General features: G+C 38.7%; 1 protein-coding gene across 4 annotated transcripts; it reads right to left on the bottom strand.

The window, feature by feature from the left end:
• Positions 1–13381: 13381 nt before the first annotated feature.
• Positions 13382–18484, bottom strand: LOC112275242 (monosaccharide-sensing protein 2). Of its 4 annotated transcripts, none has more exons than XM_024505442.3 (9): positions 17739–18484; positions 17098–17223; positions 16302–16868; positions 15670–16183; positions 15209–15515; positions 14884–15063; positions 14396–14583; positions 14040–14182; positions 13382–13844 (listed from the first exon to the last, which is right to left on the bottom strand). In XM_024505442.3, exons 2-9 carry the CDS (start codon positions 17180–17182, stop codon positions 13531–13533), a joined length of 2298 nt encoding a protein of 765 aa, XP_024361210.1. In that variant the 5' UTR covers positions 17183–17223; positions 17739–18484; the 3' UTR covers positions 13382–13530. The 4 variants fall into 4 exon arrangements, with proteins under 4 accessions (XP_024361210.1, XP_090102275.1, XP_024361209.1 ...); XM_090246149.1 differs by having other exon boundaries at positions 15670–16180; positions 17739–18463; XM_024505441.3 differs by having other exon boundaries at positions 17098–17241; positions 17739–18440.
• Positions 18485–23087: the final 4603 nt, after the last annotated feature.

Raw genomic sequence — 23087 nt, 5'->3', positions numbered from 1 at the left:
TTCTTCCTCGAATAGATGGTGAGATACAATGAGTTTAGTATCACGATTTGGGAAGGGACTCCCAATGTTTGGTGATTTTGCTAGAGGTAGGAACAACTCTTGATGGTGTTCCAAATATTCTATTCGAAGGAAGTTATAAAGGCCTCAACAATGATCAAATAACTGGGTGGTCTTCCCGCCTTGGTATGGGACACTACCGATGGTTGAGAGGCCCTATCAATCATCTTCGAAGAGAACAGAGATCAAAGTATGTGGCGAATACAATTTGTCGCATCATAGATTTCCTCAACATATGATCACCGCTCCTCATGGAACTCGTCTCTAGAAATGGGGGTAATGTCACGGCCATAATCATGTAAGCTAATAATTACATATAGAAATAGGTAGAAGTAAGTAAAAGTAGATAAAAGTAAGTTAATTCTATAATATTTAATATAATAGCTTCCTAGAAACTTCCTAGACGCTGCTTTGACTTCATAGGTGTCTTTAATTGACTTTTTGGATTAGAAACGTGGTCAACAAGTTGGCCATGTACCACATATGTTGTTAGCTTGAAGATCAAGCTAACTATGTGGCCCACACTATCGTATTACGTGCTTTCCTGCTCAAGAATGCATCGGGCGTGTGGCTGTAGAAGGTAGTATGGAGATTCGCCGATAGTCAAGCAGTCTATCAGTTTTTGACTGCTGGAATATAAACGACTGCAACAATGTACCGTAAATCTATATGGGTGCTCTTCGACTGCTTGTCGAAGTCTTTTTTGCCCCAGCTGGTAGGTCTCTAGACGTTACAGAGAACCCCGTACAAACCAAACTGTTAACCTTCAATACTGCTTTGTACTTACGATCTTGTATCCACTGACTGTCTTGTTAGATTAACCCAATAAATTTCATTCACTCCGCATACTCAATCCTATAGACACCCTTTTAATCCTTCAATCACAGACGTAACTCGATTTCACAAAACAGTCAAGAGTATTCAAACCCACTTCATTTAAAAATCCCGATTCACCATTACAACACTGACTTCAGCAGCGATTGCCTCAGTCTTCCCCAAAACTCTACGAAGAAGAAAAATCCAAATTCTATGTCTTTCCTTCCCCGACCCGAAGCATGAAGCTCCTTTCTCTAATTCCCTTGATCTTCAAAAACCTCCAATAAAAAAAACCCGAACTGGTAACCTTGCAGGAGCTTGAAAAATCCTTCCCCCCCCCCCAATTTCCCTCAAAAAAAAAAAAAAAAAAAAACCCCCCAAAACTATATCCCACCTAACCTTATCCTCTGAATTTCTTCAATCTTCCGTCTTAGATCCGGAATTGGCTCCCACCTCAAGCTTGGATCCGAAATTGGCTCTCGCCGTCAAGCTTTCTCCTCCGTTTTTACCTTTAAGAAATCCATTTACCGAAAACAACGTTCCCTGAGATGGCACAGAGAACAGGACAGCCTGAAACAGAATCGAACCCCGTAATCGGAACCACATTGAGTCGCCCGACCAATTCAGGTCCTATATTGGGAAAGTTGCCCGTAGTAACCTGGATGTTCCCGTAATTGGGTCAAATTGGTCCTCGCGTCAGATTGGCTAAGACCCGTAGTAAGACTTGGATTTCCCGTAACTGGGTCAAATTGGTCCTCACGTCAGATTGGCTAAGACCCGTAGTAAGACCTGGATTTCTCGTAACTAGACTGCATTGGGTTGCCCCACCAATACAGGTCTCATATTGGATAAGAGGACCCGGATTGGATTATCGAAATTGGATCCAATTGGCTCCTCGAACCCTTCGTGTGAATTGGTCCTTCTCTTCCTGCTGACTCCCGTTATTGGAATCGAACGGGGCATTCCAGTATGCCCCGGCTGACTGTAACGGAGTGACTGAACCTGACCACTCAGTATTTGTACTGGAGTTGGTCGATGCTCCCAATATTCGAGGTAACTGAATATTAATAAAATTCCCCTTTCTTTTTATTTTCACTGTATAATCGTGTTACAACACGACATCCACCCCCTCTGAACCTGTGCATCCTCCGGTATGCACCAATTTACCCAATTGCTGTTTGATTCAGAATATATACCCTACGTCTTTGTCCAGTTCGTCTTCGTCACCTTCATTATCCAAATCACTTTCATCTTCTTGCTGCGGAATCTCTGTACCTTCATTAAGGTCTTCCATATTCATCTCTGCGTGTCTTCGTTTAAATATTTTTACTCGCTTCCCTGCAATTGGTATTTTCAATTTTGTACCATCTAACTCCCGTAATGAGTAAGTCGCATTATCATGAACAGTTGTTACAACATATGGTCCAAACCAACGTTTTGAAAATTTCCGCAAAGTACTATGTTGATTATCCAGACTATTGTCATAAACAAGTACCCAGTCACCTTCCTCGATTGCTTTTGGTCTCAATCGATGTTGCTTATCGAATCGCGCCTTGTTTTGTAACCTTGCTCTTTTTAACCTTTCCAATGCTATCTGGACATCTTCCGTTCTTTGCTCCAATTGTCGAATCCTAATAGCCAGAAGTTCTTCTCTTGTCAATCCATCTTCCCATGGTAGCATACTCCAAGTAAGTACCTTTTCTTCAATCGGCATAATTGGTTTTTGACCTGTCATAAGTTCTACTGGCATATATCCTGTTACCAAACTATATGTTGTTCGATCAGCTCATAATGCAAATGACAAAAGCCGTGGCCACTCTTTAACCTTCCCATTACAAGCTTTAACCAATGCTTTCACAATCGGCCGGTGACCGCGTTCGCTTTTTGCATTCCCTTCCGGATTATAAGCAGTAGTCAGTGATAGTTTAACTCCACATTTTTCAAAGAACTTACGAGCTTCTTGTGCATTTAATTCTCCACGATCTGCAGTGATTTTTCCTACGCACTCGTAACGGCAAATGACATCTTCAAGCAAAAACCTACAAACCCCTCTGTAGATTTTGTCCTCAATGCTCTTCCTTCTACTTGATTTGATAAATCTTCACGAGCTAAAACCAAATATCTCATCTGCCATAACCCAACCGGCATAATAATCAAATCAACAACCCATTTAAAATGAATAGCCAGAGGATACGTAGGATGAAGACCATCTCGATGTCGGATATTAGAATACGATTGACAGATTTCACATGACTCTACAAATGAGAGCACATCTCGATATATATTTTTCCACCAATATCGTTCCTTGAGTTTAGCAAAAGCAGCCCAGATTCCTCTATGCTCTGCCCATAAACTATCATGAAACTTCTTTAATAATTTTAGTTTTTCTTCCTTTTTGCCTATCACTCGTTGTGGCATCCCAATTCCTTTCTTCGGTCTCTTCCATAAGAATCCATCTCGAAGTAAAAATCCATATGCTTTTTTTCTTATTTGTTTGAATTTTTCTGTAGACCAATTCCCCTGCTTATACAAGGTATTCAAATAATGACCAATATCCAATAATTCTCCTTCATAAGATTCTTCAAGAAATAACTTGTCTTCTCTATTGAGATTTGATATTGAATAGAATTTCAATCCGACATCATCAATGTCTTCAACCATTTCGTCCTCCCTCTCGTATCTTGCTCGAGATAGCATGTCTGCTACTAAATTGCCCTTTCCAGTGATATGCTTAAATTCTGGATTTAGTGACTTAATATAAGCAATCCATCTCAACATTGCAATATCTGGCGTTGAACAGTTAATAATCATTCCAAGCAATGGCAAGCAATCTGTTTCAATTACTACTACTGCCCTAATCAAATAGTCCTTTTCAGCTTTCATAGTCGAAACGACTCCCCAAAGTTCTCTTTTGACTTGCGAATATGCACGCTGACGAATACTTAAAACTTTAGCCCCAAATCGAACTGCAAATCTACTCCCATTCGAATCATCTTGACCCACTGCCCATCCAACGGCAATTGGACTAGCGTCTACAGTAAGAATCACTGGTCTATTGCACTTATAATCAACCTTCCTCAATATTGGAGGTGACATCAATAATTTCTTCAATCTTTGCATTGCCTGAATATGCCTTTCTTTCCATTCAAATCGGTAACCCTTGCGTAACAGTTCATATAATGGATCCGTTATGTGAGCAAAATGAGGGATCCAGATTCGATAAAATACACATGCACCCAAAAACCTGCGAACCTCTGTTAAAGAACCACAATCCTCTTTCATCCTTCCAATTGCATCAACTTTAGTCGGATCTGGTTTTCTTCCGTAAGATCCGCATAAATGTCCAACAATTACTACCTCTCGCACTCCAAATACGGACTTCATACCCGATAATGTAAGATAAACTTCTCTAAGCCGAGTTAAAATCTTTTCACAATCTTGTATATGATCAACAACATATCTGCGACATCCCCTCTTATCTAAAGTTTCATCCTTGTCTCCTTCTCTGCACCCTTTTATAGGAACATCATCCAGAAAAGGCATAGTCTTTTCCGGAATAAAATCTCTCAATACCTTATTCATCCCATTCATCATATGCGCAACTCAGTTGGTCGCGCCTTGAGGAAGAGTGCACATTCTAACCAATCCAAGCGGTGTTCTCATCGTTGTCATATCTCTACTTCCTTCGGCAAGTTGAAATTGATCATAACCTGAATACAAATCACCCATTGAATAGATCGCCCTTCCAGCAAACGCCTCAGCAAATTCATCCACAATAGGTCCAATTCCTGCATTCCTGACAGTTACAGCATTCACCGGCTGCATATCTTGAATAAACCGCAGTGACCCATTCTTCTTAGGTACCGTAAACCATCGACTAGAATACGGCGCAAATGAAGGTTCTAATATTTTCATCTTTATCTTTTCTTTCAATAGTTCCACCAATTTAGGTAAATGTACCCTCGGTATTGGAATTGATCTTAGATTCCAAGGTACATGCGGTACAGTGAAGATAACCATAGGTGTTATAATATTTGGATCCACACACCCAATTTCATGAGATTCAAAGGCAAACGATCTACCTTGTTTAGCCAACATCTTTTTGAAGCAAGTAATTTCCTCCGGCAATAAAGAACCATCAGAACCAATCTTCAATTCTTCAAAAGTCTCTTCAGTAAACTGATGTCCAATACTCATTGGATCTCTTAAACTCGCTTCTTTTGATGCTTCTCCCATTTGTTCTTTAGAATCCTCTGGTAATGGTCCGGCAACAGGCTTTACCTTCTTATCTACCGTTTTATATCTCGTCTCTACTGTGACTTCTGGTGCTTGAAAAGATTCAAGCATGGTATGAACCTCTCTCGAATGAATCTCAACAATCTTATCATTATCCCCTAACCCAATAGATGTAATCAATTCCAATGAATCTTCCAGTCCATTTTCTTCATAAACACCCAAAATCCTCTCATCATCTTGCAATGTACCTATCTTGCGTAACTGTCCTTCAATATCATATAATCTTTTTCTTTCTTTTCTTTTAAAATCTTCAACTTTCTTATACATAATATTTCCATTCTCCAATATACCAATAAAACTCGCATCAAAGGCACCTTCATCTCGCGAGAGTACCTCCTCTTTTGTACCTCCATAATCTCGCTTTACAGTGGTACCTCCCCAAAATCCTTAAATCCTTCAACAATCTTTGGCAATGGTTTCTCCCTCAACCTATCTCGATTCGGTTCATGGTTAGGAGGTATTGTTAGAAATTATACAGCTTTCCTCCCATCTTCGCTCCGTACCCTTGCATAAGCAGAACCATCGTCAAGTACCTTTGTTTCCATCCGTATTGCTGTGATATAAGGTTGTCCTAAAATCAACGGATAAGACGTTGTATCTTGAACGAAGAAATGTTGCTCCGTAGCAACATCCCCAATCCGAATTTTGACATCTGGACAAGCTCCATATAATTCGCCTCGTGTGTTATTAGCTGCTCGTATTGCCCATCCATGTTCCATATCAATTGGCCATTTTTGCTTCTTATAAAGAACTTTAGACATGAGATTTATTTCAGAACCATGGTCCACCAAAGCAACTATTGGTTCCTCTATATCTCCTACTTTCACCAATACCTCAGTAGTTACCCTTGCCCAATGCTTTCGAGTATAATGGCTCAAAGTTTCCATTTCCTTGTTACTAGAATCTTCGAAATATACTCGCTGATTATATCCATTCTTTTCATTTGTTGGTTGCTTGTAACCAATATCAACCTCTTCTTCATCTCTACATATTCTTGCATCAATAGCATGACTCATTCCAGTTTCACTCATTAATTGCCTCTTTTGCTTAATGCTGTCAATGATAACATCATGAAACTCCTTCTTTGCAATTCCCAAGACTTCTTTCAATGTGAATTCCACCTTAGCGTTTAATATACGTTCTTCCAACACCCCTTTCAAATTTGTTGCCGCTTCAATGTCAGAAAGTAGCTTATAAGCAATTGATTTGCCCTTATCTTTTGTCTCCGTTGTTTTTTCTCCCAATGATGCTGAGGTATCCTTTATAGGCAATTCTTGTGAAGCTGCCTCCCGAGCCTTGTCTCCTGGAGTTTGCCTCTTAAAAGAATTTCCTTCTCTAGTATCATCAAAATTTCCTCGTCTTTTTTCTTCCATCAAAGCTTCATGTTGGCTCTTAGCAATATATGCATGAACTGAAAGAGACTCAACAGGATCCTCCCAACCTGTTCTTCCTCGTATTGTAGCTGCAGTTCTCAATAACGCTTCTCGAGGTAATTTCCCTTCTTGCATTGTAGAAACGGCAGAAGCCCAAAACTCACTAGTTTCCGTACTTCCACCAATTGCATCATCTACTCTAGCACCATAACTTGCACTTTCTCGTACTACTGTTTCATGCTCTTTTAAGTAATCTTGAACCAATGCTCTCATTCCTCCCTTGCCAAAATTGGTTTGAAGAAGATCCTCCCTATCTTTCAATGCTATCTTCCCATCTTTCCAGCAAATAATTCCCTGCCGTATCATATTATTAAATTCATTGCAATCTTTTCTAGTGTGTGAAGCATCATCACACCAAATGCATCTTTGTACATATCCTTGTTTTGAAACATTCTTCGAATTGTTTATAGAAGTATTCTCTTCAAGTCTTGCCAATTTGATTTGAAGATCTCGCATTTCTCGTATAATTTCTTCCATACCCATATCTACTTTCTTTGACAAGGATGTCGAAGGTTGAACTGTAGGCATTGTCGGTGGTGTTGTACGTACTGGAGCTTTGGGTGCTTGTACTATTTTCGGAATATTGCTCCTATCCTTCCTCCTTTCTTTTTTTGTAAGCAACCCCACCGCATCTTCAACGTTCTTCCACTTCGTTGTCAATCCTTCATCTTCTTCTTTGTCTTCAAGAAGGGGTTCTAATTTCTCTTGCAATTCTCCACCTGCAGCTTGAAGAAATAGATCAACTTTGTTCGGCTCCAATGTCAATTTTTCTACCTTCGATAATTGAGAGTACTGCCTCTCAAATTCCCTTAGTAGCTCTGTTGCTTGCAAATTCTTATTGGGCCGTTCAATCCATCCCAGAAACAACTTCTTAGTAACGCGATCAGCATCTTCCAAGAAATATTCGTCTTTCAATGCATGTGAAAAATCCTCCCATGAATTCCCACAACGATCCGTAATCGATGTAATGTGGTCTCTTATCTCCGGTATCGTGGCAAGTCCAAATAGTACAACCATTTTCTTCTCAGAAACCCGATTTAATTCCATTTCACGAACATAACATCTTAAATACCTTGAAATATTCCCCCCATCAAATTGATCAATTTTATTGACCACTGCTTGCAATGCTTTGGTTGCCAAAGCTTCCTTTCGATCATTGCTTTGCTGTTGCTGCATTAACAATGAGAAGGCTTGAAACAAACTAGCAATAGATGGATCCATGTGCATACCTTGTCCTTTAGAAGACTCCCCACCAGAAACTTCTCCCAAAAATCCTTCAAAATTTTTATTTTCGTTTTCCATAAAAATAAAGATAAAATCAACCGAAATCCAATACCTTCTACCTCAAGCTTTCACGTCGGGTTCACCACTTATGTCGTATTACGTGCTTTCCTGCTCGAGAACGCGCCGGACGTCTGGCTGTAGAAGGTAGTATGGAGATTTGCCGATAGTCAAGCAGTCTATCAGTTTTTAACTGCTGGAATATAAACGACTGCAACAATGTACCGTAAATCTATATGGATGCTCTTCGACTGCTTGTCGAAGTCTTTTTTTTTTGCCCCAGCCGATAGGTCTCTAGACGTTACAGAGAACCCCGAACAACCCAAACTGTTAATCTTCAATACCCCTTTGTACTTACGATCTTGTATCCACTGACTGTCCTGTTAGATTAACCCAATAAATTTCATTCACTCCGCATACTCAATCCTATAGACACCCCTTTAATCCTTCAATCACAGATGTAACTCGATTTTACAAAACAGTCAAGAGTATTCAAACCCACTTCATTTAAAAATCCCGATTCACCATTACAACACTGATTTCAGCAGCGATTGCCTCAGTCTTCCCAAAACTCTACGAAGAAGAAAAATCCAAATTCTATGTCTTTCCTTCCCCGACCCGAAGCATGAAGCTCCTCTCTCTAATTCCCTTGATCTTCAAAACCCTCCAATGAAAACCGAACTAGTAACCTTGAAAAGAGCTTGAAGCTAGCTCCTTGATCCAAAAAACCCCCGACAAAAAACCTTCCCCCTCAAAACTATATCCCCTCCTAACCTTATCCTCTGAATTTCTTCAATCTTCCGTCTTAGATCCGGAATTGGCTCCCACCTCAAGCTTGGATCCGAAATTGGCTCTCGCCGTCAAGCTTTCTCCTCCGTTTTTACCTTTAAGAAATCCATTTACCGAAAACAACGTTCCCTGAAACGGCACAGAGAACAGGACAGCCTGAAACAGAATCGAACCCCGTAATCGGGACCACATTGAGTCGCCCGACCAATTCAGGTCCTATTTTGGAAAAGATGCCCGTAGTAACCTGGATGTTCCCGTAATTGGGTCCAATTGGTCCTCGCGTCAGATTGGCTAAGACCTGTAGTAAGACCTGGATTTCCCGTAATTAGACTGCATTGGGTTGACCGGCCAATTCAGGTCTCATATTGGATAAGAGGACCCGGATTGGATTATCGAAATTGGATCCAATTGGCTCCTCGAACCCGTCATGTGAATTGGTCCTTCTCTTCCTGCTGACTCCCGTTATTGGAATCGAACGGAGCATTTCAGTATGCCCCGGCTGACTGTAACGGAGTGACTGAACCTGACCACTCAGTATTTGTACTGGAGTTGGTTGATGCTCCCAATATTCGAGGTAACTGAATATTAATAAAATTCTCCTTTCTTTTTTTTTCACTGTATACTCGTGTTACAACACGACAACACGTAGAAAAACTTGCCTTGTAAGTCAAGGCATGTGTCCTACAAAGTCAACACATATTGGAGGTCCTATAGAACGTCGCCACGTAGCTCCTAGTTAGATAGTATATATAGAGACAAGAGTGAAGGCTTCTTCACTCTTGTCAACTCCTTTCTTGCTCCTAGTCCAGGTTCAAGAGTCTTTAATTTCTTATCTTGTGGCAATAGCCATTCCAGTTTCCTTTTAATATACATACTTGTTTATATTTTGACTTATTATATCGAGATAGCCTTTTTGTGTATATTTTCCCTCATCGAGTCTTTGTCCTTGACAGTATCTTACAAAGTTAGCATGTATTAGAGGTCCTATAGAATGTCGCCATGTAGTCCCTACTTAGATAGTGTATATGAAGGCAAGAATAAAGCCTTTCTCACTCTTGTCAATGCCTTTCTAATCCTTAGTCTTGTTTCAAGACTTTTTAGTCTTCTTGTCTTTGACAATAGCCATTTTAGTTTAATATTATATCATCTTTCAATGATAATCTAGTCCTTTTAATGATAATAAGTGATACAAGAGTATTTTGATCTTTTAATCTTTGAAGATTCATATTCTTGACAGTACAACATGTATTTAGTTATAAAAGAGTTTTTTTATATCTTATTAATATCTTATAATAAAAAATTAAAGAACTTAAAATACTATTATTTTTTTTAAATCAAAATTCTAAGAAACCAAAAAAATCTTATATCTTATATCATTTATCTTACAAATTCCAAAACCAAAGTTTTGATATTTTTAAAATCTAAAACTTCTCAAATTTAAAATTCTAAAACCTATCATATTTTAAGACCTAAATTTTGTCAAATCTTAAATTGTGAAGCCTATACTCCTAAGCCAATATTAGGCAAATCTTTTGTATATCCTAAATATTAATAAATAAATAATACTAGATATCAATTTTTAATTGAATTATCAAATTAGCTTCAAAATTTACAAAATGATGTTTCTATAAACCATGTATGCATTCAAGAACCTAGAAAGAGATTTGGCATATAAATTAATGATTATTACAATAAAACTCACATTGATGTTGTTTATCTTCTTATTTTAAGTTTAATAAAGAATTTCAATGGTCAAATTTTTAGAATTAAAGTATTAATTTTGTCTCAAGTCTATTTTTTTCATCTATTTTTTTAACCAAAAATTTAAAAATTAATGATTTTTAAGATTATTTTTAAATTATAGAAGATCAAAAGCATAACAAATTCAAATTCCTTTTATAATATTATCCAACTAAAGTAATAAGTGCATAAATTAAGGTGGTAATTGTTTTACACAAAATTCAAAAAACTTGGTGTTTCTATCTATAATTACAAAACAAAATCCTAATTTTGTAACAAAAAAAGTAGTCTTAAGAAATTCAAAGGTATAAAAAAAAAGATTTATTTTTAAAAGAAATATTTCATGTTGAAACAAAAATGTTAGGATTAAGAACTTAAATTTGTTTTATTTTATTGAATGAATATGTACAATAGAATTTTTTTAACATTATTCTCTTTACTCTAGTTATACTTCCATCTAGCATAATAATAAGCACCTTTTTTCAATCTATACTTACAAAATAGTATCTCATTTTTTAAAAAGTAACTCATAATTTTTATTGTCTTTAATATAGATGCAATAAAATCTCAAAATTATTTCTTAGAAAGTGTTGGTTTTAGTTGATGCTCATATTGCACACCAAACATGCATCAATATATGAGAATGGTCATTTTTCAAGATCTTTAATGTCCACTAGTTGTTGTTTGGTATTACTAAGCCACATTAGCTTTTTTTTGCAATATAAAATTGCCTTCTGATAAGGAATCTTTACCTCAATGCAATACAATCCTATCTTATGTAAGAGAAAAAATAAGTAAATAAATAAAATAAAATGTTTTTTAAATTAGAAAAAATAAATTTGTGTGTATGTATATATATATAAATATACATATAATAACTTCTAAAGAATCAATTAGAATAAAATACTTAAAATTAGAATAAAAATTAGAATAAATAAAAGTTTTTTATACATAAATTTTTAAAATATTTTATAATTATATAAATATATATATATAAATATATATATATATATATATATATATATATATAGATAGATATAGTAAATCATTATTAAAAATTTGGGACTTTTTTTCTTTTTTCTTCAAGAAATTTGTTTAAAAATTTTAATTCTCATCCTGCAATTTACTATGTAATCCTCTTTTCTTGTAGCTACCAAAATCTTAACCTCCTTTCTATGTTCTTTATTCTCTTTTATGATCTCTTTTATATCCATTTAAATTTTTTTCTTTGTATATACATATAAGTATATATGTATGATTATTTATATTATTTTTTCATAAATATATAAATTTTAATATTTAAATATCATTAATTTTTTTAAATTTCATCTTTTATAGATATGTCATAAAAATAATAGAAATTCAAATTTTATATAATGATACCACAATTATGTATATTTTTTGGATTGTTTGTATTTTAATATATTTTCTATAAATTTAATTTTAAATTACTATATAAATCAATCTATATATATATATATATATATTACAATACTGTACTTCAGTATTAATTGGGACAAACCAAAATATAAATAAATCTTCAACGAATTTATTTTAGTTTCTTGATTTTTAATAAAGTATGACAGCAATAATGCTATATTCATGTATATTATCAACAATAATTTTTATACCAATACATAATAAGAATTGTTTCTGATATAAAAATATGCTATAATAATACAATACCAAGTCTAATTTTACATTGCAATGCACAACTTTAAGAATTGTTCATAAACAAACAAGCAAATAACAAGAAAAAGAGAAAAAAGAAGAAGATTTGTTTTAGAATTCTCTTAGAATCTTAAAGAGAAAATTATTATAAATTGTCAAAATCTTATTTGAAGATGAAACTAATCTTTTTCAATTTTATAAGTCATTGCAAAGATATTATAAGATTGTAAAATAGTATCATTAATATAGAGGTCAAATTATTGTTGCATAGTTATAAACTAAAAACATTAATATGTTCAATAGTAATATTTTGTGGCCTCACTTTTAACAAAATACATATCTGAGAGGATATTTTTATTTTATTTTTTCTTTGTTATTATAATAATTTTAAATTTATTATGCAAAGAAGTAAGGTAACCATTTTAAAAATTACGATTTCCAATTCTAAATAGATTATTGAACATAATAATATCATTCCAAAATCTTAGTTATAAACAGATTTTTAAACTTAGCCATGAACAAACTTACTATGCATGTTAAAAAATAAAAGTTCTATAAAGTGCTAAATTATATTACCTAAATCAAAATATTAATTAAACAATAGTGATACAAATAGATAGAATATGTAAGTATCTTTATATAAAAAATAGAAAATAAATTATATTACTAAATTTTAAAAAATAAATACCTTATTGAAGAAAAATTTATAAAATTTATAGAAGTCTTTAGAATTTCATTTCTATATATTTCAATATAAACGAATTATTAGAAAAATATTATTAAATAAGCTGCATAACAAACAATAAAATTACAAACACTCAAGGAAAAATAAAATCAAATCAAATAATCAGATATTTAAGAGAATAATCAAAACATTAACATATCCTCTGTATTTAATGACTAAAATTCAAAATTTTAACCAAAAACAGTTTCATAGAATTAGAACAAAAATTATATTTTTACATTAAATAAGAGCTCGACATGCCTACACCATTCTACATTTCATGATAAACCAACATTTTAAAACCTTGAGTTTCATGCTCTATATTTTACTCATGGACACACAATACTAGATTAGTAAAGATAGAAACAAACTTACAAGTAGTTTCAATGTATGCAAGAAAAACCCACATGCATTGCAGAATTGTCATGCAAGATTTAAAAAAAAAAAAAAACAAAACAAAACAAAACAAAACAAAAAAAACAACAACAACAACAACAACAACAAACTTAAGCAGCAGGACCAAAGACTCCACACCTTAAGCTTGAAGCCTCTGCATGGACAAGACTCGCAGTGATGGATGAGAAATGGTGGGGGTGATACTTCCGTCTCTAATAAAACCGTAACTGTACATGAAGCTAGTGCAACAATCCTCAAGGGTTAGATCCCAGAGGGGAATAAGCCTGTCTGTCTGTCTGTCTGGAGCTACTGGGTCCCTCGATTTCGCTAATACACTACAGCCTTGTGGCCATCTTTCTCCCTCTTAGAAGGGACCATCGCAAAAAACTCCGAGATGATTTCCAAAGGAAGGCCCTTGGTCTCTGGAACCTTGAGAAATGCAAAGATCCAAGCCACCACGCTGAGCATGGCGAAGAATCCGAACACACCCTGCAGGCCCAGTAGCTGGTTCACAAGTGGGAAGGAGTATGTTACAAGGATGTTAGCGCCCCACATTGCAGCCGCGCAGATGCCCACACCCAGCCCACGCACGCTGGTTGGGAAGATCTCGGTGCACAGGATGTTCGGAACCGGACCAAATCCTGGCGTTGACACAGTGGACATGTGGTCAGAATCTGAGCGTAGACGGAGAAAACTTTAGTGAAACCATCTACGAATCACTGTATACGTGGTTACTCGATGAGTTGTTCGGCAGTTGACTCAGAGGAATGGATAAACTGGTTAGGGACGAAGGAAAAAAGTGTTTGGAAAGGTTAGGGACGAGTGGGCGATGGTACCTGCGACGGATGAGCAGGTGAAGATGACGATGAACATGTAGGAAATAGCTGCAGCCATCAGACCTGTGGGGAGGAACATGTTGGCCAGCACAAGCGCCACAAGAGAAATAACCAGAATTGGAATGGTCGCTAATAGCAATTGCCTGCAATGCAACAACACTTGATGAATTAGAAGTGGTATCTTCAACCTCCAACTCGGAAGCTAGGAAGGATGCATTTCTAGATAATGATATTCGACAGTGGAGACTAGCAAATGTGTTCTGTTGCATTTTTCACACTGTTCTGGTTAATTCCGAATTACTGTAAAACATGCACGATGCCGCGAATTCATCTTAAGGCCAGAAAGGAGGACACACCTGCGGCCGGATTTGTCAATAAGCCATATTGCCATCAGAATGCATGGTAGCATGAGTAAACAAGTTACGCCGCTAGCTAAGATGGACGCCGATTCCTCTTCAATACCAATACTTTCAAGCAACTCTCCAGCCCCAGATTGCATTAAAATTTGAGGGATGAAGTGCAACACAACATTAATGCCACAAAGCTGCATAAACAACATCGAGCTGTCAACATGAATCTACAAGATTGAAGTTCAAGTTGTCCCAGTGTCTACCCCCAAATGATTTTAGTATGCCCAAGCCAAGGCAGACCAGGCGGACTCATGGTTGCAAGACTCCAATGTTCATAACGAAGAGTCGACTAATAGCTGAAAATCCAACTCGTAAAACACAGAACAGGGAACCATTCTTACAAGGTGCCGATATTTTACACTTGTACAAGAGCCCTAAATACAAGTTGAGTCCCTACTATAGCGAAGATTCCAAATGAAAAATGGAAGGCTAACCTGCTGCAAAACCTGCATGCCCACGCCAACAGCAAGGGCACGCCGGACACCACCTTCCATCAAGCTTGACAGCACATGGCTGTGCTTGGCTGCCTCAGTGGGATTCAGCGTAGCAGGTCCCACCGGATGCTCGTTAAGCAGAGCACGGTTAATGGCCGTTTGAGCCACCAATACAGCAGCCTGAAACAACAGACATATTCTGAGAACCACAATCTGTAAACCTATGTACACAGAATAATGTCAAATACTTAGGCTGGAGAAGATCCACAGAACACTAAGAGGGTAATGAAGAGAGGGTAATTAGAAGAAGCTCTTGGAAAATTACCGGAAATGTTATATGATCACCGTGAAAATAAACAAGCCCAGAAAACCCAGCAGGATTCTGGGTTACATTGGACAAGTCACCCCCCTCGCTTTTTAAATATACTCTCTTCAGTGAACCATCTTTGGCATCCTTCTGCCAAGCTAGCTGCCACCCTCCACCCACACCGACACTTCCCAGAGACTCCGGCACTGCACTATCGCAAGTACTTGGTCTTGAGCTTTGCGTAGACCTTTGAGGGGAAATTCGAGGAGAGATTCGAGGAGACGTTCGAAATGACATGGCGGGCGCAAACATACTAAAAGCGTTCCTGCGGTGTGAGTTGAAGCATACTATCAATATTTCATCTCAAACGGAGAAGACCAAACTATCATCAATCTAACCCCTAAACCCTAAGATCCTCACTGTTTACAGAGCACTGGGAGATCTGTCCAGGTTTAGAAAGAAGGACGAGTTTAACATACCGGCCTCGTGAAATGGCATTGCCAAATCTGCCACTTCCATAGTTACTACCGCCAAGTAGAGGACGCCGTAGATGGTCATGCGCGTCGCGGTCACCCACCATGCCGCCAATATCGGTTTCAGAGTAGTATCCATTACCACCAAATCTCGGCGTTTCTGGAGCTTCTTCGTCCCAGTGCTCGGGTTTATAGTCATCGTCAAAAAATTCCCGTGAGTGCATGAAGTGGTCAGTGTTCTGAAAGCTTCCCAACAACGTAACCATGGGATCTACCTTGGGGAAAACGCTTAGGAGATCACGGTTGCCCGTCCGGGCAAGTCCACTGTGATGTTGCGATCCCCAGTCATCGACAATGGGAGTGGCCACCCAATTGACACGTTCATCAGGGGCGAAGAGCTTGATCTGGTTGCCATCTATATACTGTTCGTAATCCTCATCCTCGGTGGGTTTGATCAGCCATTCTTCTAGGCGACATTCGGCCACAACTCCCACACCCTCAACCAACAATGCAAGCTCTGCTGCAAAAGCACAAGTACCCCAACTTCAGGTCAGAAACATTTGTGCATTCCGAACCGACGCTGTCGTTCCAGAAATGTCCCAGTAGATTACAAACGCTTATTGGAAATATCGACAAACCTGAGACATCTTCCTCCTCTCGAAGGTTTTGCAGCACCACTTTAGCATCGTACATGCGTCCCTTGCTCACAAGCCACCGAGGAGACTCGGGCAAGGCAAACAGACATAGAATAGCGTAGATGAAGGAGGGTATGGCTAACACTCCTAGCATGGATCTCCAGTTGGGATTGTCTTGAAGTGACAGGACAAAGGCCATGACGTACGCAAAGAAGAGCCCCGACGACCCCAGCAGCTGAGGAAACGTTGCAAGTTGTCCCCGAGTCTCGGTCGGCGCAGATTCTGATATCAGAACGGGTGCAATTGTGGTTGCTAAACCAATTGCCAGCCCGACTACGACCCGGCTAAGGATGAGTATGTTCACAGTTGGAGTCCACAGCATTAGCATTGCTGCCGTGGAATACAAAAGCCCTGATATCAAGAGCACAAATTTGCGACCCATCCGATCCGCGGCTGGGCCAGCCACGATTACACTAGCTGCAGCACCAAAAAAAGTCGAGGCCACTACCAAGCCCTCCAAGGTGGGAGTTGATTCGAGATGAAACTCGGGCTTTAGATACAGAAGCGCACCTGCGATCCCAACAACAATTTGAGCAATTGGAGTATGAATACGTTGTTGGGTATCAATATTCTTAACCTTGGTGATCAAAGCGGAGAGGAGGTTTTGCAAAATGTGCAGGAGACACTGAGAGAACAACCCAAAATGAAATTTGAACTCATGACATGTTAGAGCTTCCACCGAAACCATGAACCCATCACAAGAATTGAAACTCGACAGATGACGAGATATCTTCTTTACCTGCTGTTGCACCAATATCCCAACCTTGAAGAAAGTTTCCGGTTGCAGCTACTGCTGCAACTCCAGTTGCCCCTTTAAACCTCATCGTGCTTTATATGCTTTGTCGATTGCCCCAAATACACACACCTTCACATTACAGGATTCCTGTCAAATTTAAAAAGAAGCGAGAATCGTCATTTTGATCCATTATCCGGGTGATACCTAAAGTACATTAAATTCTGCGACGAAAACATCGACGTGTGAAGAGTAAGTTTCAAGTGTACTTGGTGGGTGGAATTTTAGCGGCGTTAATTCGTCTACATGAACGAGGCAATAGCTATTTTAAGAATTCCGCGAGAATTTGTATGCTTTATTCTGAACTCAACACCAGTTCTGGTAACCCTCGACTAACCCTTCCAAACGCTTAAAAAAAGTCGAAGCCACTCTACCAATATTGTTTCATTTCTACTGTTGCTACTATTATTTAGTCCTTAATAGGGTCCGTTTACGAGCACGATTGTTGAATGAAATTGCAGCCTTGAAGCCTGGGATTTGAGAGGTGCAGGCCCGCCCATGGCTGCATTCGGGCTAGGTCCCGCTTCATTGCGAAACGGCGCGAAAAAATTGCTAGGTTTTAGTGTGGTAACGAAATGAAAAATCACCTGGTGCAGTCCGCAAGATGGCGGAATCCGAGCCTTCAAGTCAAAAAAGACGACACACCACACAGACCCAAGAACAATGTTTCCAAAGTATTGGTTGAGTCGCTTCTGACAATCATGACAAGATGACAGATATGAAAAAAAAGACGAGGAACATTACAACCCAGTTTACGGCTATTACCAAAAATCTAGTTTCTTCTCCCCAAGTGCACGAAAGTCCACACAAAGAGACGGAACGAGGACACAAGCAGATACAAATGCACCTCTTGCGCACCCGTCGACATGAAGGTTGTTTCTCATCTCTCCAACAAAAGACGTAAGACTGCCCACTTCTCAGCCAAATGGAGGGAAACCAGCTAGACAGGAAACCGCATCCAAACCCAAAAGAAAACACATAACAAACTCAATTGCGGGCGACGTTCGTAATCTAAGGGTTTTCAGTTTCAAAAGTGCATTTAAACCACCAGAACCCTTCTAATCATGACCTCGAAGCCCAGACTTGAAACCAGGAGACAACTATCCAACCCCAAAAACCACTAATGCAGCCTGTTACAACAAACACAACTCTTGCAAGCTGCTGCACAGAACTCCGGCACTTCGAGACCCACAAAACCGATGCAGACTCAGCTAGAACCAGTCTACCGACGTTCACACTGCCCGCGAGTCGAACAAAGATGCGATCTTCGCGTTGCCAACACAGGAAGGTGGAAGTAGAAGAAGAGGAAGAAGAAAAATGAACACAAACAAACAAACAAGCAAACAAACAAACCAGTCAGATGGTAGCTAGACGAGTAAGTGATCCAGTGGCTTGCGAGTTCGCATCTGGATGCTATTGTCTGGACAAAAAAAAAAAAAAAAAAAAAAAAAAAAACACAGTCTGAGCGGGAGGAGCTAGAGCAGAGGCCGGACACTTGGCACACAGCGCCAGTCACGGCATCCTGACCCCAGCTGCATCGATTGAACGATCCACGTTCCTCCAGGCACCACCATCTGCTCTGCGGTACATGTGTGAAATTCGCAGCTGGTGTCCCATTCCCGGAGTGGAGTTATTCGTCTCGGCTTTCTACATGGGTTCCGTAGGCGGCGAGACTCCGACATGTGTCCATCTCGACTGCATGTGCCCGCGAGGCAATTGTGAATGTGCTGTTTGCTCCGGCACTTCGTTCTTTGGAGCTCCGAGGATTCCTGGAACAGCAATAAGCCAATCGACATTCATATCATTTAAAATACTATTCTAAAAATGTTAGCCCCTTTATCACTGATCACAAACTGCTATTCTTTTCACAGTGAAGACCGTGGCCTTTAAAAAGTAACAAGCCCAATTCAATTTTACTGCATAATTGTTGTTCACAGAGATAATTTACCCAGTAATTTCAGTGTCTTTCCCACATGCATATTTCCTTACACTACTAAGTAAATATTATAAACGTGTATATTTTAATTAGAATTTTTTAATGAACGTGTATATATATAATTAAAAAAATTCTGTACTAAAAAGTCACAAAATATTGAAATCTACAACTTCTCGTCAGCAATGGTGAGTCTAAAAACTGACTAAAGCTGCGGGGGCACCCATCGTTGGCACCCACAGTAAGTCAAGCAGGGCGGTTCACAGGGCCCTTCTGCTTGGTCTTCTTCTTCTTCTTCATCCTCTTCTCCTACTTCCCTTCCCTCCCGCTCATCCCGCTCTGACAACAGCAGCGCTCCTGTCTGAACTCCGCACCCTTCGCCACCACGAAGCAAATTAAGCCATCGAAGTTCGAGGCTCAAAAGCTTCCTCTTCCGGTTTTTTGCATTATGTAAATAAAAAGCAGTTCGTTTTTTTCTTGAGAAATTCACAGCCACTAATGAATAGTTGTGAGTGCTGCCTGCTTTGCCGAGCTTTCCACGGCAGCAAGTAATTTTCCAGACAAGGCAAGGGCGCAACAGAGCGACCGCAGGAAGGGAAGGTAGCGAAGCGAAGAAGTGCAGCACGGCACCAAGTTGCGAGAAGCAACAAAACAGGGGTTGGGGGAAGCCGGGATACCCTGTGAGCTCTCTGATTGGCGCGACCGCATTCTGCCAGCTCAGCTTCTCATCGTAGGATTGGATGTGCACGGGGCCAATAATAAAGCGGGGCCTAGGTCTGGGTGGGACGTGTGATGGGGTGGGAGCGTTGGGAGCTGTGCCCAATGCGAAGCACATGTGTTGCAATTGCATAAGGATGAGGGAGGGGAACATGTTCCCGGTTCCCCCACATGTTCTCGACGCTCATTAACCGTGCTCCTTGAAGAGTTCCCAACGAAGGGGGCGCCACGTGGAGGGCTCCCGGCTTCTCCTGCTCATCGAGGGCTCCGGTTATTGGATGGATGAATGTATGAATTAATGGATAGATGGATGGATGGATGGATGGGTGTGTTATTAGTGGTGCAAATAAAATAATTAGTGTAAATTTTATTTGGGAGCAATGGTTCTCTATATCCTTTGAATTACATTAAATTTGTAACAATTTATAGATAACTTGGAATTACTTTAGTTTAAAATAATAATAATAATAATAATAATAATAAAACTTGCCATTTTACCCTCAGTAATCAATTCAGTGTTCTTCACTTCTTGGATTGTGAAATCAAAATTGGATAATAAAAAAGTTAACAAATTTTTAATGGGTTCAAACATGGTTTATGATAATTATAATTTATGTTAGTCAAACATAATACATCAATTTAAAATATATATATATATATATATATATATATATTGAATATTAATCAGCTATCATTAAGATTCCATTTTCTCCAATAACCGAAAACCTATGAAATGAGTCTTTATAAATATGGGCTGCTTATAATAAAGCTTGTAGGAATAAAAGATTTTAAATGATAAATCTGCAAGTATATGAGTCTTAAACAAAATTTTCTTTTTTCTTTTTTTATGAAATAGTATTTGATGCAAACTTGTCTAATCTCTATAGTTTTTAGAACATAATTTATTTTTTCATGATGATGATTGTAATTCAATGTTACATCATAATATTTTATGAAATTGTGTGCTGAGTAAGACAACAAATATTTTTATGTGTGTAGTTCTTTGATGGGGTGTGCGATGTAAATAAATAATTGAAATTTCTTTCATGATTCTTTTATTTGATCTCGTTTAAATGAGTTGTTTTTCTCTGAAATCCATCAAAAGTCTTAATTAGATGACCAAATTACTGTTCTGGAAAAAAAACATTGATCGTAATCTTGTCAAAATTAGTAAAATTATGAATAGATATTCTTTCAAGTTAGATCTTATTTCTCTGTACATCACAAAATAAAAAGATAACTTAGAAAAAAAAATTCGCAGAAATTTGGTTACCTCGTGTCTTGATAAAAGGGGCAAAAGGCCATTTCTTTATTTGTGTGCTTTGGAATACTTGGTGTAAGTATTATTTTACATTTTTTAATTTCTACAAATATGTATTTGTATATGAGTATATATTTTTATTTTATGTCTTGGTATAGAATCCTTATAACATGGATTGAAGTTGAAAGGCACGCATTTCTTTTAAATCATCGATAACGCTTAGAGTAGGTCCCATTTATGTCATCACCTTGAATAGACGCAATTTTCAACGTGGAGATTCAGTGGCAATCGAGAGCAGAGGGTATCGACAGCGAGACAATGTTGTGTTTCCTTCATGCATGTGGCACTCGACGATATTTTGAGAATGCGGGTTTCGATGTGGTTCAGCATGTGTAGAGATTGATTCAACGTGTTTTTTCCAAGTGTGGTTGCCCACTCTTCCACTGGAAGACAGCAGGTGTTTGACCCATCTGTGTAGGCCTGTTCGATTTCACCAGTCACGATGAGAGAGTGACCAGAAGTGTTGTCTCGGTCCGCGAGCGGCTGAATCGGTGATTATCAAGTGCAGAATGCTGGTTGGTTGAAGGCCTTCGATGTTTCTTCTGAAACCTGGAAGATGCGTATGGGTTTCCGTACGCAAGCATAGATTCTGAGTCGTGGCAAGGCTTCGAGTGAAAAAGACGACGGCGTTTGTGCGAATCTAGACCGATGCCGTGTTTTGTAGTGTGAGAACTCCAATGACGACGGCAGTCTAGGGGTCCAAACGTTGTGAGATGCTCCACTGGAGGACGGTGGATTGTAGTCGGGAATGCCGGTGCCAATCTCGAAACTTGGCTCAGATTTTTCGTTCTTGCTTGCTCACGACGCGTCTCCCCGTTGCGGAGTTGGCAGTTCATACTATCTCGAGCTTTGCGATTGCGCATGTTTACAGATGAACGTCGGAGTTCTGCCTACAGTGGTGCGAGCTAAGAAACGATATCGTCTGTTCGGACGGAAACGCGTGGGCAATATGCAGGAGCTTGCTGACACCAGCGCAGGGCCAGATCTTCACAAGTTCGCATGCATGTCTGCTACAAGCTTTTACTCGTGTTTTGATTGCTCGCTTCTCTAATCTACCGCCATGTTTATGGCAATTCTGATGCAGCATCTCGAGTCGCGTTTCTTCGCCAGGCAGGCTGCTGGCAAAATGTTTGGCTGGTACATCAGGTGTGTTAAGATGTGTATAGATGGGCATGCGGAAGCTATCGAACAGCACCCAACAACGGCGCACAATAGTTGCGGCGAAGCTGCTCATTGTTAACTCTGGCGTAGTCACACAAAGCTTTGTTGCGCATTTGTCTTGTTCGTCTACTTTGTCTCCAGTTTCCTCAAACACGCATTCACAGCATGTATATCGTGGGCACTATTGCATTGCTGAATAAGTCCAATAACCACAAAAAAACGAAGCATCTAAGCTAGTGATTTTGTCAATCTGTTACGTACAAAACAATATTCCGATTGTCTTTCAGTGTATTGAATTTCTGTTGAGCTTCGGAGTACAACTAACGGAATGAAACTGTTGGTGAAAGAGGCTAAAAATAATTCAAAAAGGGACTGAAGTTAAGAAGAATGTTCAAGATACTAGATGGACTAAAAGATTCATGCCTATAGCATTATGGGTTCGCTCTAAGGTCATTCTCTCTATTCTTCATATTTTTAGGACTACAATGCTAATAACATGCACCGAGAGTTGAAACTTATCTTACCAACGTGCGAGTACTAACTACTCATCAATTCAGTTTCTACAAATTAGCATGGAGACATGCAAGGAATGCAAACTGTACTTTTACTGCTGGGGCATTGATTAACAGAACATGAGACGGCAGTTTCACTACCATAATCCTGACATCCATTTGGGACAGTTAGTTTCAAAAAAAATTAAATGATGGAATTTTATTTAGTCATTAACAAGTAATTTGGAGCATTGTCAGTGACTGACATTTTCAGGCCTCAAATGTGGGCCTCAATACGATGACTATTACAACA

The sequence above is a fragment of the Physcomitrium patens genome, chromosome 22, assembly GCF_059467195.1.
Source record: "Physcomitrium patens ecotype Gransden chromosome 22, ASM5946719v1, whole genome shotgun sequence".
Taxonomy (NCBI): Eukaryota; Viridiplantae; Streptophyta; class Bryopsida; order Funariales; family Funariaceae; genus Physcomitrium; species Physcomitrium patens.
Note: the sequence above shows the minus strand (reverse complement) of the source record. Positions and strands in the feature narration are given on the sequence as shown.

Excerpts from the sequence above, each read along its gene's own strand:
- LOC112275242 (XM_024505442.3), bottom strand. The coding sequence starts at position 17,182 with ATGAGGTTTAAAGGGGCAACTGGAGTTGCAGCAGTAGCTGCAACCGGA. Across the intron at positions 14,584-14,883 it reads GCATGCAGGTTTTGCAGCAG|CTTTGTGGCATTAATGTTGT; the intron begins GTTAGCCTTCCA and ends TTGTTTATGCAG. Across the intron at positions 13,845-14,039 it reads CACCTGCTCATCCGTCGCAG|GATTTGGTCCGGTTCCGAAC; the intron begins GTACCATCGCCC and ends TGTCAACGCCAG.